Genomic DNA, 14,478 nt, shown 5'->3' on the forward strand with positions numbered 1-14,478 from the left:
TATATATTTTATTAATGAATTTTCACTCCACATAACACATTTATTGGTAAACATTTTCCATATTTAAATACTAACATAAATTGATATGTTAACAGTGAACATTTATAATGTATGTTAACAACATAGCTTATGTTAGTAACATGTTAACTAAATAATAACTTTTCATTTGCAATTAACATATTTTGTTCAAGTTAGCTTTTATAAAATTTAGAATTTTATGTTATTAACATTTACGTACAGAAATTAATTGATTTTTCTTGGTAAACTCTGTTAATTGTTAATAACATTTATTTTCATTGAAATTATTTTGAATTTATTCAACTGGTTTATTGTTTTCTGTTAATAACATTATTTACTTTTGATTATATATAATATTTGAATTTAACATAACGACCTTGAGTGTTTATGTGTATCTTTTAGGTTATTAACATGTAAACAAAACAAAAATATTGAAAAATAACATGTAAACAATACATTTTTTTTACAGATCTATGTTAAATTAAAATTTAAATTTTTTTACATACATGATTAACTAATACTAAACTATATACTTAAAATTTTGTTTAATACATATTTAATAAGAACATATAATGTTTAATAAATTTATTTCGAATTTTGAATATGAGATGAATATAACTTTATATGAGAAAATGAATTGCTAAATTTTTGAATTTTTAATTTTATGAAAGGTTAAGGTCAGTAGTAGGTAGGTGAATTTTTGGGCTATCTGGGAATTATTTTAAACATAGATAGCAAGGTATTGGGTGGGTGAAGAAATTTGAAGAGGGGATAACATCTTAACCTCTTCGGCCAAGCTGCTTCAACCATTTCTTCGGCTTTTAATTTCATTTTGTTTAATATTTTTTTTTGTTTTGGTCGATATTTAAAGTAGCTACCTAACTTTTAGATTAATGTGGTGAAACTAAGTCTTTCTGGGAAGGGACAAGAACACCATCCCAATTTCCCTGAGCACGGCCGGTACATTTAGGTAGCATAGCCCTTTTCAGTTAGAGCCATAGGTCAGATTCGTTACAAGTGAATGAATCGAAATTATCATTACCTGTATATTTTTACCTACATGATCATAAACGAAACAGAGCGAAATGATCTGTCGAAAAAATTTAGGTAAAAAATAGTTATAAATTTTTTAAAATTTAAGTATAATAGGACCCTTCAATTATAAGGATAAGCAAACAAATAGAAAATAGGTAAATATAAGATTTAAATATGTTCTGTCATACTTAATACTAAAATATGAAAAAGATGAAATTAAAGGACACAGGTTTAAATGAACATATTTTTTAATGTAATTGAGATATTGGCTTGAAAATTTTTGTAAAGAATCGAGAATTTCCATATCTAACTAAAAAATGATATTAAGGGATAAATATGGACTAAATTGTTGTAGCTATCTGCGACCCTATTAAAATTTTGATGTGAATCATAGTTTTAGAAATTAAACAAATATGTAATATATGACAAAATCTTTATTTATGAACAAAACTCAATGAAATTTTCAACGCTTGTTAAATTTGTCATTTCAAATAAGAAAATGCAAAAAAAAAAAATTGAAAAGGTCAAAGGGCATCCCGCAATTCCCAAAAATAGGAATGAAAATCCCAAAAATGGGATTTTTTACTTTTTTGCCCATAGGGTCCACATTTCTTTCAGGGCTGGGAAAATACTTTTGGAGTAAATAGAAAACATATTGAGGTTTCCAAAACTGCTTTCAGTTTTCTGATCCCAGCTTTGGGATTTTAGAACATGTCGCCCAAAGTTGATGTTTTGATAAAAAATAGGTCATATTCGGAAGGACACAGTGGCAACATTTTCAAAAAATAGGACAAGTTTTTTACGCCAAAGCGTTCTGCGTAAAGATACCTTTTAGAAAACTATAAAATTGTTATATGTTCTTAAAGAAAATTTTATTTTATTAATAAAAGAGTTAAGACACATTTTTGGCAAAAATCTAAAATTTTTTGAATTTTTAAATTAAAAAACGTATATTTTTGGATCTGTAAATGATGTTGATCTGAAATTTTTTGTATATTATTGGAAATTTTGTTGTCTAACTAACATTGAGTCCATTTGGTCCAAAATTACGCCCGGTATTCAAAAAAAGGCGGACCAAGGTATGGTAAATTTTGTATCACTAAATTTTTAAATGCCTATAACTCGGATATTATAAGAGATAAGTAGTATGTCCAAGCATTTTTTTCTCGTCGAGTGCTTTCACAAAATATAAAAATCTTTGTATTTGGGTGAAAAACAAAAGAATGGCACGAGTTTAAAAATTTTACATGTAGTAGGTACCCTACTTTGAGCCGCCACAGCGCCGTCCCTGGAGCATCTGCAGGGTTCATCTTCAAAACTTAAACTCGAATACTCCTTGGCTACGCTCACGCCAAATTTTATCCCGATCGGATCAGCCGTTTAGAAATGCCAGATTTATTTCCAAAAAATTTCCATTCTGCCCCACTGTGCAGTTGGATGCAGCGAATATAAGTGCTTCCGCAGATTTGAGGACCCTCCGCCTGAAAAGTAGACATTTCAATTTTATAATATTGTGCCAATTGTTTTTTTTTATTTTTATTTTTTCACTTTTTAATGTCTCTTTAATTATTTTTTACTTTGGTTTGACACTTGTACTTCTTAAGAGTTGCATTTTTAATGTTGAGCTGAGTTGTATATACAAAGAGCTGTATCTTTTATCTCTCTGAAAGTATTAAGTAACTACTTTTTAATATTGAGTACCCAACAAATTTAGTAAATACTCGATACCCACTACTCAATACTTTAACAGCACTACAACCTACCTATCGAAATTAATAAAAATAGTTAAAATAATTCGTATAAAAATCTTAAAAATTACATCAAATTTGTATATTATCTAAGAAAAATAGCTTTGACGATTTAAAGACGATTTCGAAAAATCAGTTGATGATTTTGACGATTTTACACCCAAATCATCTAGCAACTATGGTTGTACTACAAATATTTTTGAGTTTTTGTTGTTACTTAAGCCCCTTTCAGACGAGCACACAAGTAATATGATCTGCCAAAATTTTGTGTAGAAGAGAACGGATGGGATCGTCTAAACCAACGGTGGCCAGAAAGAGAGTTTTTAAAACGCATATGTGGAAGTGTAAAATACAAAAGAGAACATACCCAGCGGTTCGACAAAGAGTCAATGCATACGTAAGAGACAGTAATTTACACTAATGTGTAACCACATGGTTGACCCTAATTTCTATATATTGGGTTATTCGTCACCAATGTACTCTTCGTAAACGAGAGGGAGGACATTCGTTACTTTAGGTACCCTAGGTAAACGAGTGAGGGGACATTTAAAAATTTTTTTCCATTGTACTTCAGAATGTAGATATTTTGCACATCTATTGGAGACACAATTGTTATTTTCTACTAAAGTCTAACCAGCTGGTTGTACCCTATTTGAATGTTTTTGGTCATTCATCGCGAATGTACTCTTTGTAATCGAGAGCGAAGACAGCCGCCACTTTACTGTACACCAAGTAAGCAAGAAAGTGGCAGTCGTCACTTAACTTTCTCCCGAGTAAACGAGAGAGGGGACACTTGAAAAAACTTAAGAATTGAAAGTGATGAGAAGAACATGATCAGTTTTGTCTGAGTACAAAGACAATGAACAGTTATACTATTTCATCACTTTTTAAGTTATTTGATTTTTATGTTAGTTGCCTTTAATAAGTTGTTTAAGACAGTTCTCGCTAAAAATGTTGTTGAGTGAATTTAAAAAAAATGTTTTTTAATTTGATTAAAAAATAGTAAAATTTAAATAAGAAATATTTACAATTTGGAAGAGTGAATTCATTTAAGATGAGTTCAAACAAAAAACTTTATCAGAGATTACTGAAAAAATAATCTTTCCTTAACCCTTTCAGGGTCAAAAATAATTTATGCCTAGAAAAAAACTTGAAAACTTATATTTAAGATAATTTGAGTATGCTGAATCCGGGAAAAATAATATTTTTTGAATTTGAGTTTTCCCTAGTGAGTTATAGAAGGTCAAATTTAAATGTCGAATATATTCGACATTCGAAAAACAGTCTCCAAAAAGTACCACCAATATTTTTTATGAATTGTTTTTGTAAAATGTCTTCTTAAACTTCTTTCAATACAATACAATTTAAATCTGCATAGTCCGATCTCCTAAAATACAATTTTTTTGGCCATTAAATGAAGCTGTTTTTTAAACGTTGTTAAAAAGCACTTTTTAAAATCTGATTTTTAAATACTTTTTAAATACGGAAGATCTTTCAAAATCTCAATTATAAATATAATAAAGTCTTCATTTTCATCTAAAAGAAAAAAATTAAAACTAAAGTTAAATATTATACCCAAAAATGCTTAAAAACAGAGTCTATTGTAATGTCGAATATATTCGACAAAACCACGGAAAGGGTTAATATAACAAATTCTATTCTTTCAGAGTCATTTATGTGTATTAATGAATTCCAAAGTTTAAAAGTACGATTTTACTGAAGATACAAATGAGCAGCAATATTAAAATTATTCATTTCAATATCTATTTAATCTAAAAATAAAAGTATTGTTTTTAATTGTTTTTTTTTATTTTTCATAAGTTTTTAGAGTTGTACTTCGACGGACTACCTCGTAGGACAAGCCCATGTTAAAATGGTTGGTCACCTGGGTAGTCGGGTGGCTAGGGGCCACCATAAGTGGTATGTCAATTGCTTAGTTCGGGACCGTCCCGTCGAACTGCTGGGCAAATGAAAATATGTGTGATTTGCACTGAAAAAAATTATATGTTTGTACTTTGTTTATTCATATTATTTGTATTATAAATGAATAATGGAAGGAATGAATATCTCGATGGATGTATGTGTTAATGAAAGCTTGATGCATGGATTTATGCATTAATGTATGTATGTATTGTTGTATTTGATGTTTTATACATTAATGTATGTATGTATTAATATATATTGTTGTTTGTATATGTATTGTTACATGTGTCTATTAGGTATTCAAACGATTAACCGTCGATCAGTTAACCGATAAAATTTTGGCGATTAATTGCTTGAATAAATGAAAATACAAATATAATTATAAATCATTATTTGTCTAATAAATCTATCAAAAGTATTCATAAATATAAACATTTATTTGTAACTGCTTGTTGAAATAAAAATAAAATTATTACAAAAAAGGGAATTTTAAAAATCCTAAAAATACAATTTATATACATATTTTAAATCAAAAGATATATTTTAAATATTAATTTACTTCAGTATAGCTTCCAATCAATTAATTTATTCCTTCGTGATTTTTCGGCAACCAGATTAATACTCTTAACGATACCATTTGCCATGTATCTCTTCTTCTTGTACTTGGGTAACTCATCACTATATTACAATGATTACTCAAAAAATAGTCGGTAGCTTTAGAGTTGCCATGTCTTTTTAACACTCCCCCCCAGTATATCCTTCTGTGGATCTACTTCGTTATCAATTGAAAGCACGGCAATCTTAGCGGCAGGTCGTTCATATACCCCAGTGGCAGTTTTTACGGAAGCGCTTCGAACTTGTCCATCAGGCCCAATTTTGACATCGACTATTTTACCTTTTGGCCAACAATTTCTGGGTCAACGATAAATACCACATCTCCAATCTTAATAGGCTTGACGTTTTGAAACCATTTGGATCTGCGAGTAATCATTGGCAAATATTCTCGGACCCAACGTATCCAAAATGAGTCTGCCATTTGCTGGGTGGCTCTCCACCCACGCCGCAACATGGTTCCGTTGGCTTCAGGGAGTGCCAAAGGTTTCATACCGTTAGAGCTACCGTGGAGGAAGTGGTTGGGTGTCAAGGACTCAGCTTCTTCATGTTCGATTGGAATGTAAGTAAGAGGGCGTGAATTAATTATGTTCTCAACTTCAGCAAAGGCCCCTCTTAAAATCTCATCAGTGAGTCTATATCTTGGTAGAACAGATAATAGTGATGATTTCACCGACCTGACTAGACGCTCCCAGGCACCTCCCATATGTGGGGACGATGGTGGGATGAAGTGCCAGGACATGGACGAGTTAGTGAAGGTTTTAACAATTTCATTTTGATCCAACAATTGAAAGGCTTCACTCAATTCACGTTCAGCTCCACGAAAGTTGGTGCCATTATCACTCCACCACTCCCGCGGGGTACCCCGACGAGCAATAAAACTTCTTATGGCGATTATACAGGATATTGTGGATAATGAATATGCTATTTCGAGATGTACGGCCCTAGTTGTTAGACAAGTAAACAACACCCCATAACGTTTTTCAGAGCTACGACGTATTATGACAAATAAGGGACCAAAATAGTCTATGCCTACATAGGTAAACGGACGGCAAAATGAAGCCACTCTGGGCGACGGCAGAATGGACATCTTTGGAGGCTTTGGCTTAGCATTTTGAATTATACACATTTGACACGATTTTCGAACCTTTTTCAAAACACTTCTAAGTCTTGGAATCCAAAAATACTGTCGTATCTCATTTATCACAGTTTCGTGGTTACTGTGAAGATATGTAACATGATGAAAAGCTACGAGAAGAGTAGTGACATAGTGTTCTTTGGGTAGTATTATTGGGTCCTTGCGTCCACTGATTTGCACTCTGCTTCCCAATCGAATTACTCCGCTGTTATCTAGGTATGCTGACAGTTTATACAAATTACTGGATGGCGTTATGGGAAGATTTCTACTCAATAGCGTTAACTCATCTCCAAATACTTCTGCTTGGGTACATTTCCAGATCACGATTTCAGCGGCAGCTATATCTGCTTGAGTTTTTAAATACACAACTTTTTCCCCTTTAACCTTGTTTTTTATTATTCTAGCTATCTGTAGTAAAGTTGAAGTTGCACCAACAAATCGACTCCATTTAGAAAAACGCTCCGGATTTATAGGAATTGTAAAACTTGATACCTTTCTGTGAATTCCAATATACTGTGGCCTTAACTCTTCTAATGTACCATCTTCTTTTGTTTCCTCGTGCCATGAAATATTGTGCCTTTGAAGAAACTCAGGGCCGGTAAACCATCGACTGTCTCGAGAAAAGTGTGGTGTTTTCTGCCACTTTGTCGCTTCATCAGCTACGTTGTCCATAGACGGAACCCACATCCATTCATCCACCTCTGATAGCTCAAGAATTTCACTTACCCTGAAGGCGACAAATTGAAAATATTTACGGTGGTCCGACCGTATCCACGCTAGAACTGTTTTAGAATCTGTCCAAAATACTTGACGATTGAATTTCAATTTAAGGGATGAAGTCACATTTTTTGCAAATCGAGCTCCTAGCAATGCAGACTGGAGTTCCAATCTAGGAATGGACATTAATTTAAGTAGAGCCACCTTTGTTTTACTTCCAATAAGACTGCACTTACTTCCACATCCACTATCGTACCGAATATACAACACAGCTGCAAAACCATTTTCTGAAGCGTCAACAAATGTGTGTAGCTCAATACCATTTCTTAGCAAAGCTGTATTGTGAAAGTAATATCGCGGTATGTTTAGTTGTTCGATGTTGTGTAAGTACTGACTCCACTTTAGCCACTTGGTGTATTCCGCATCTTTAATATCCTCATCCCAAGAACAGCCACTACGCCAAATTTCTTATAAAATTACTTTGGCATACATGACGTAAAAACCAACTAGCCCATAGCTTTATCTACATCTAAGTTTAAATCATCTGGTTCTGCGTTTAAGGCTTGTAAAACATTTTTCGAGTTCGATCGCCAATTTCTAATGGTAAAACCTCCCTGAGCGTGTATGAAACGGACATCTTTTGCCAATTGTACAACATCTTTTTCTGTATCTGTGCCGTCAAGTAGATCATCAACGTAGTGGTTGTGAACGATAGCTTCCACCGCCCTAGAGTAAGTAGTACGAAATTCTTCTGCGTTAAGGTTTTTTACGAATTGGGCAGCGCTTGGCGAGCAAGTTGCTCCAAAGGTCATAACTGTGAGAGCACATTCGTTGGGCTCCGCTTTTCCTTTTTCATACCATAAAAAACGCTGATAGTTTTGGTCTATTTTGTGTATTTTTACCTGATGGTACATCTCTTTAATATCACCACTTATAGCAAAACGGTGTTGACGAAATCTTCTTAGGACGTCGACTAAAGGAGAAGTAAAGTCTGGACCCTTCATTAGCATTGAGTTGAGCGAAACTCCATTCACTTTGGCAGCTGCATCCCACACAATGCGTAGTTTTGCTGGTTTACTGGGGTTAACGACAGGAAAAATTGGTAAGTACCAACTGTTTTTTGACCGGGCCTTGTTTGGCAGTGGAACAGCATAACCTTTACACAGGTACTCTAAAATTTTCTCTTCCATAGCTGCATACAACTGTGGATCTTTCGCCAACTTCGAAGAAAGGCATAAAGCTCTCCTCTTTGCCATGGGAAAACTATCAGGAGGTGCTATTCTCGGTTGTTTCCACAGCAATCTTGTCTCATAACGGTCACCCAACTTTCGTGTATTCTTTTTTAACAAATTTAAACCTTTTACATCTTCCGCCGATAAGGTATTTTGGCTATTTTTGGCTACATCCATATTATCAAGCAAAATATATCGCTTTACGGTTCGTAGCAATTCTTCGCATTCATTAGCATCAGTACAAGTGTGGAATGCATTGAGTCCGACAGTATCAAGTTTAAATGTACATGGACCCTTCACTGACCATCCGAGACGAGTTTTTTCAGCAACTGGTTCGCACACGTTTCGTTCACGTATTTTCATGCTTGCACCCAACCAACTGTTATTCAAACCAATTAGAAGTTTAGATTCTTCATCAACATATGACGATAGTGGAATATCTTTCAAATAACTATATTGCATCTTGAGTTCGGCAACATCAAGGCTTTGCTTTGGTAGATCTAGGCTCTTTACGGTATGTACATTGTTTAAGTCAAGAGCTTTTTTATAAGGGTCGCCCGCTATTTTTAGATTAAGCACTTCAGAGTCCTCCTCATATCGATGAGTGTCACCTGTCCATTTTAAGCATAGGGGACTAGGTGTTCCCTTCAAATTTAGATCTCGAAGTAAGCTGTCTTCCATTAATGTAAGTGATGAACCATCATCGAAAAAGGCATATGTTTTTATTTGAGTACCGTTCCCATACAATATAACTGGAACAATACGAAACAGTACCGCATTTTCTGGTTTTCTAACAATATTACAAATCCCTAGTGTATTCTTATGGAGAAGGGGATGATGTAAATATTGACAACCATTTATACCGCATAGCTGAGTAGATTGGCATTCTGCAAGATAATGGGGTGTTAGGCATCTTCGACACAACCTGTATGTGCGTACTAATTCCCATTTCTTCGACCTACTAAGGTTTTTGAAACTTTGGCATGAAGGTAGGTTGTCACATGCGTTACCACATGCTATACAATTTGTCTCGTTCTCATTCTCAAAATGTGTATTAACGTTTCCACGTTTAGTGGGTTTACCACCGTAACGTTCTGGTACTATAACACTGTTTGCGCCTTGGGCCAACTGGAAAAGCCACGAACCAAAATTTTCAAGGTTACACGAAGATAGAGAGAGCTTATGCATTCCCCAAAAGGCTGCAATAATTCCGGGAAGATTAAGAACCAGTTCCTGTTCAATTTCCGGATTGTTTAAATAGTCCTTCAAATTAGCTGATTTCATTGTGGCGATTACATTTTGAACCTCTAAAGCGAAATCAACCAGGGACTCTAATTTATTTTCTTTAATAGGCGACAACTCTCTTACACGTTTCAGAAGAATGTTAAGGACTATTTCTGGCCTGCCAAATTTAATTCTTATGGTCTCTATAATTTGCGGTACGCAGGAAGCATGAAATAGCAAATTCCGTACAGCTTTTAATGCATCACCTTCCAAAGAATTTCTAAGACGTAACAAATTCTCGCTATCACTAAATCCACATATCTCTGTTGTTTGTTGGTACGTTGCAAAAAATAGAGGCCAGTCCTCTGGGTTATCATTAAATTTTTCCAAGTCTCTTGCAAAACTTTGTCTAGAGGCAATCTGTTCACGTGTAAGTTTGGTAGATATGGGGTTGTGGTGTATTTTCGTAGATACCTCAGGAACGACTCCAGGCAACCACTGAGAAATAGAACACGGTTCCTGAGATACATTACCTTTCAGCTCTAACTCACTTAGCCTGCACGTCATGGTGTTGATTATACTCCTCGTCGTCGCTACCATTCTCCATTTGTTTCAGCAACTCTTTCTTTTTATTCAGAATTGTCTCCTTTTGCAGTAATAATCGTTCTTCTTCTTCTAGTAGTTTCATCTCTTCTGACAAACGTTTTGCTTTCATGGAGTTCTTTGAAGAGACTGACAGCCTTCTACCAACATCATCCTTGGACACTCTTGCAGTATTTTCTTTATTGTTATTAGACGGCACGTATAAAACGGAAGATACGAGATTATTGTTTGTAACCTCTTTACTTTGTTGTAATTCTGCAGCCGATGAAGTTGACATAGCAATACAAGATTTACATATCCATTCTATATCTGCAACTGCTTCTGTAACACCTACACAGGAGAAATGATACCAGCCATCACATTTATCGCAGCACACAATTTCATCATTATCAGGCTCCACGCATAGTATACAGCTCATATTCGAATCTTCTTCAGTAGCCGCCATCTTATAACTATCAAATGTTATAAGACGAAAAATGAAGATTTTTAAAAAATGTTGAAATAAAAGAAGGGAAGCGCTCAAGTTCAAATCAATTCACTTTATTACAAAAAAGGGAATTTTAAAAATCCTAAAAATACAATTTATATACATATATTAAATCAAAAGGTATATTTTAAATATTAATTTACTTCAGTATAGCTTCCAATCAATTAATTTATTCCTTCGTGATTTTTCGGCAACAAGATTAATACTCTTAACGATACCATTTGCCATGTATCTCTTCTTCTTGTACTTGGGTAACTCATAACTATATTACAATGATTACTCAAAAAATAGTCGGTAGCTTTAGAGTTGCCATGTCTTTTTAACACTGCTTTTGAAAATATTCTCTGTGTATAATTTCATAGAGAGAGCAACTAAACTAAAGCTACGTTCACACCTATGAAATATTTGACGTTTTTTATCAAATATTTGTTGGCTGTAATGTGAGCACAAAATATTTTTGAAGACCAAACAAAATATCAGCTGTTTTTCGTGAAACATTTTTATTTGTCAACCTACAAATATTTTCCCAATATGAACACAATGTGAACACCAAACACGAAACATTTTTGTTTAACGTTAAAAATATTATTTAATTAAATTACAATAGTTTTTTACAATTTCATAGAAATGTCTGCCTAAAAACAAAAAAATTAAATACGTTTTTATTTCATAATTTGCTTAAAATGAGTATTTCTGTTTTGCCGTTTTGTTTGAAGAAGCAATGCCAAACACAATTCAGTACAAATAGTGAAAATTTGTTTGCCCGATGTTCACACTACAACAAATAATTTCTTAAAACAATTGATGGATAAAACAGTGGAAAAACGAGATTTTGTATGCAGGCAAAGAGGAACATAACAAGAAGAACAGTTAATGCGCAACCAAACCAAAAGCCAAAAATATATCTGTTTATATTTACTACAAAGATATATCATTGAATAATAACATCAATTTATTCTAAAATTTCATTTAGTATTGTTTTTCAACAAAATTTTACCACAAAAAAATACAAATTACATTTCAATACCTTGTGCAAGTGAAAAAGAGCCAGATGGTGAACTGTCATGTTGTTGCTATTTAGTATAGTCAATGTAGCGAAAAACCTTGGTTGTTTGGAACGGTTTATAGCTATTTAAAAAAATCGCTACAAGACGGGAAATAACCAAGTTATAAATTACTTTCATTAAATTATCTATAAAATTTAAAATTATTGAGAATTGTTTATTATTATGTTATTATTATATACTAGCTATACCCAGTGTACTTTGCTACCCTAGAAGGAATATGTAGAAATAAAAATCCCACTTAACGATGTTGAAGATTCTAACCACAATAGTTTTCCAGATTTATAATACGTTACATATGAGAGATGTCAAGCAAACTATTGCGAGTTCGCCAGTTTCTATCTATCGCCAATTTCTATCTATCTATAAAAAATTTGAAAAATAGAAGAATTTCCACGATGCACGAAATCTTGTATTTAATTTATATATGTTGTGCCAAGCCACCCATTGAAAGTCTGCCCCTTATGCTCTAAATGTTCACATGAATTTCAAAGTTCTTCATGTAAAATTTGAAGATTCTAGCTCTAATAGTTTCTCAGATATACGAATTTTTCTATTTGATTCATGTGGGGGCTTCAAGCTCCCCACATTGAGAATTTTGGAATTTAAATTGAGAAAACTCCAATTAAAATTGGGAAAGTTTCAAATGAAATTGAGAAAATTTTAAATGAAATTGAGAACCTTTTATTTATATAACACATTTTAAAAACAAATAATAAAGAAATTCCAATGTTAATCCACCGATTGTCGAGGAACAATGGCTGGTTCATGAATACTATGTAGGAATACCACTCAAGCGATATGTGTTGGTAGTCTGAATACGTCAAAGTAAAAAAAAAAAAATATTAAAATGTGGTCTGAATTTCCCGCTGATTAGGTTAAAAGTTCAGATCTCAGTATAAATTTGATTCAGAATTTTCTCAATTTCAAATTGAAAATCACAATTTTAATTGGAATTTTCTTAATATGAAATGGAAATTCTCAACTTCATGTGGATTTTTCTCGATTTAATACGTAATGTTCTCAATTTCACTTAAAAATGGTGTAGACTATAGACTAGACTATAGACTAGACTATAGACTAGACTATATACTAGACTATAGACTAGACTATAAAGTAGAGTATAGACAAGACTATAGATTAGACTTTAAACTAGACTATAGGGTAGACTATAGACTTTAGACTAGACTATACACTAGAGTCTAGTCTAAAGTCTAGTCTATAGTCTTGTCTATAGTCTATTCTATAGTCTAGTCACTAGACTATAGAATAGACCATAGACTATAAACTAGAGGGGCATTTTAAAACATTTTCGAGCAGGTTTTGTACTTTATCCTACCCGATTTCGATGAAATTCAGTACTCACATTCTTCATGTAAATACGGAATTTGAAATTCTCCAAAATTTCTATATCTTATATATTGTTGAGTACACAATAAGCAATCTTATGTGAAGGAATAAAGAAAATGGAAGGTACATTTTTTTTTTTTGAGATATCCTTGACTAAAGGACGTTGTTTGATGTCATCATCCTCACATTAAAAATGTAATATTTTAAATAAAGTATTGGGGACTAAACGATTAAAATCGGATAAATAATTAAAAAGATATACGTGAAATTTAATACTTGTTGAAAAAATTCAAAATCCTACTTTTTTGTTCGAAAATTTTTGAAATTACCCTATATATAGTATGTTGTTGTCAACCAATTAATAACAAAATAAACAACAAAAATAATTATTATCTTTAATTTAGGCAATTGCTTAAATTTCTATTAAATGTCACAACTACTTTGTCTCAGATATCAATTTTATAAAAAATAAAATAAAACCAGTCATTTTAGCGACTATTTACATTTTTGTATGAGGTGATAACACTCTTTTTCAGAAAATAAACAAAGAACCTAATAAAAATAGTTAAAATTAAAAGTAAGTGGTAAGTGTTTTTTTCTTGCATTAAATTATACGATATACTGTTGCTGTAAAACATGGTTATGTTTGAATCAAATTATTTTTGGACTGTTTGATAAAACAATACCATCAAATATTTGTTCATGTCTGAACATGAAATTAATATTGCGTTTGTTTGACGCAACTTCAAAAATATTTTATTACAATTTGTTTAATTTGTTTCGTTGCTGAGAAATTCATATTGCGTGTGTATAAGTGAGAATAACACAATGCCCGCAGGAGCATGTTTGGCCACCGTTGATATAGATATAGATTTTCGGGGTTTTAAATCACACATACGCAGCGAGCTCTCTTTTGAGCTCTCTGGTTTTTCTTCTTTCACACGTACGTAACTTCCAAACTAAGAGAAGTTTTTTGATGAAGTTACACATAGAGAAATCTCCGTTGTTAAACATAAAGATAAGTTCTCGTTTGCCGAAAGTTATTTTTGCATATGAGAATGTTTGATATTTAATAGCCAAATTCACGATCTGGTGTATTTTTGCAATTGTATTTATGCAATTGTAAATATTTCCTATAAATTGTGAACAAATTTTACTTGTTGCATTTGCAACAGTATTTGTAAAACACAAAATACACATCAGAAATAAAAATTTGCTTTTAATTTTATGATATTTTTTACAATTTATAAAAATGCCTAATGGAAGTTTGAAGGAACATAAATTGGACTCTTTACTAGACGAGGCTGCCGAAGAGATTATGTTCATT

At 32.7% G+C, this 14,478-nt stretch overlaps 2 protein-coding genes across 2 annotated transcripts; both read right to left on the minus strand.

Annotated features, from left to right (window-relative positions):
- Window positions 1–5,610: 5,610 nt before the first annotated feature.
- On the minus strand, window positions 5,611–7,377 carry LOC119609604. Its single transcript, XM_037964447.1, has one exon. It carries the CDS (start codon window positions 7,375–7,377, stop codon window positions 5,611–5,613), a length of 1,767 nt encoding a protein of 588 aa, XP_037820375.1.
- A 320-nt stretch (window positions 7,378–7,697) lies between these two features.
- On the minus strand, window positions 7,698–10,695 carry LOC119609605. Its single transcript, XM_037964448.1, has 2 exons — window positions 10,210–10,695; window positions 7,698–10,145 (listed from the first exon to the last, which is right to left on the minus strand). Exons 1-2 carry the CDS (start codon window positions 10,693–10,695, stop codon window positions 7,698–7,700), a joined length of 2,934 nt encoding a protein of 977 aa, XP_037820376.1.
- Between the last annotated feature and the right edge of the window lie 3,783 nt (window positions 10,696–14,478).

Source organism: Lucilia sericata, unplaced genomic scaffold, assembly GCF_015586225.1.
Source record: "Lucilia sericata isolate MDLA Ls3-8-SP2 unplaced genomic scaffold, ASM1558622v1 Contig001013F_arrow, whole genome shotgun sequence".
Classification (NCBI taxonomy): domain Eukaryota; kingdom Metazoa; phylum Arthropoda; class Insecta; order Diptera; family Calliphoridae; genus Lucilia; species Lucilia sericata.

Bases quoted from the DNA above. Each gene is read 5' to 3' on its own strand.
- LOC119609604 (XM_037964447.1), bottom strand. From the start codon at position 7,377: ATGTCCATTCCTAGATTGGAACTCCAGTCTGCATTGCTAGGAGCTCGA.
- LOC119609605 (XM_037964448.1), bottom strand. From the start codon at position 10,695: ATGGCGGCTACTGAAGAAGATTCGAATATGAGCTGTATACTATGCGTG. The intron at 10,146-10,209 runs GTGCAGGCTAAG...TCTATTTCTCAG, and splicing joins AGTATAATCAACACCATGAC to TGGTTGCCTGGAGTCGTTCC.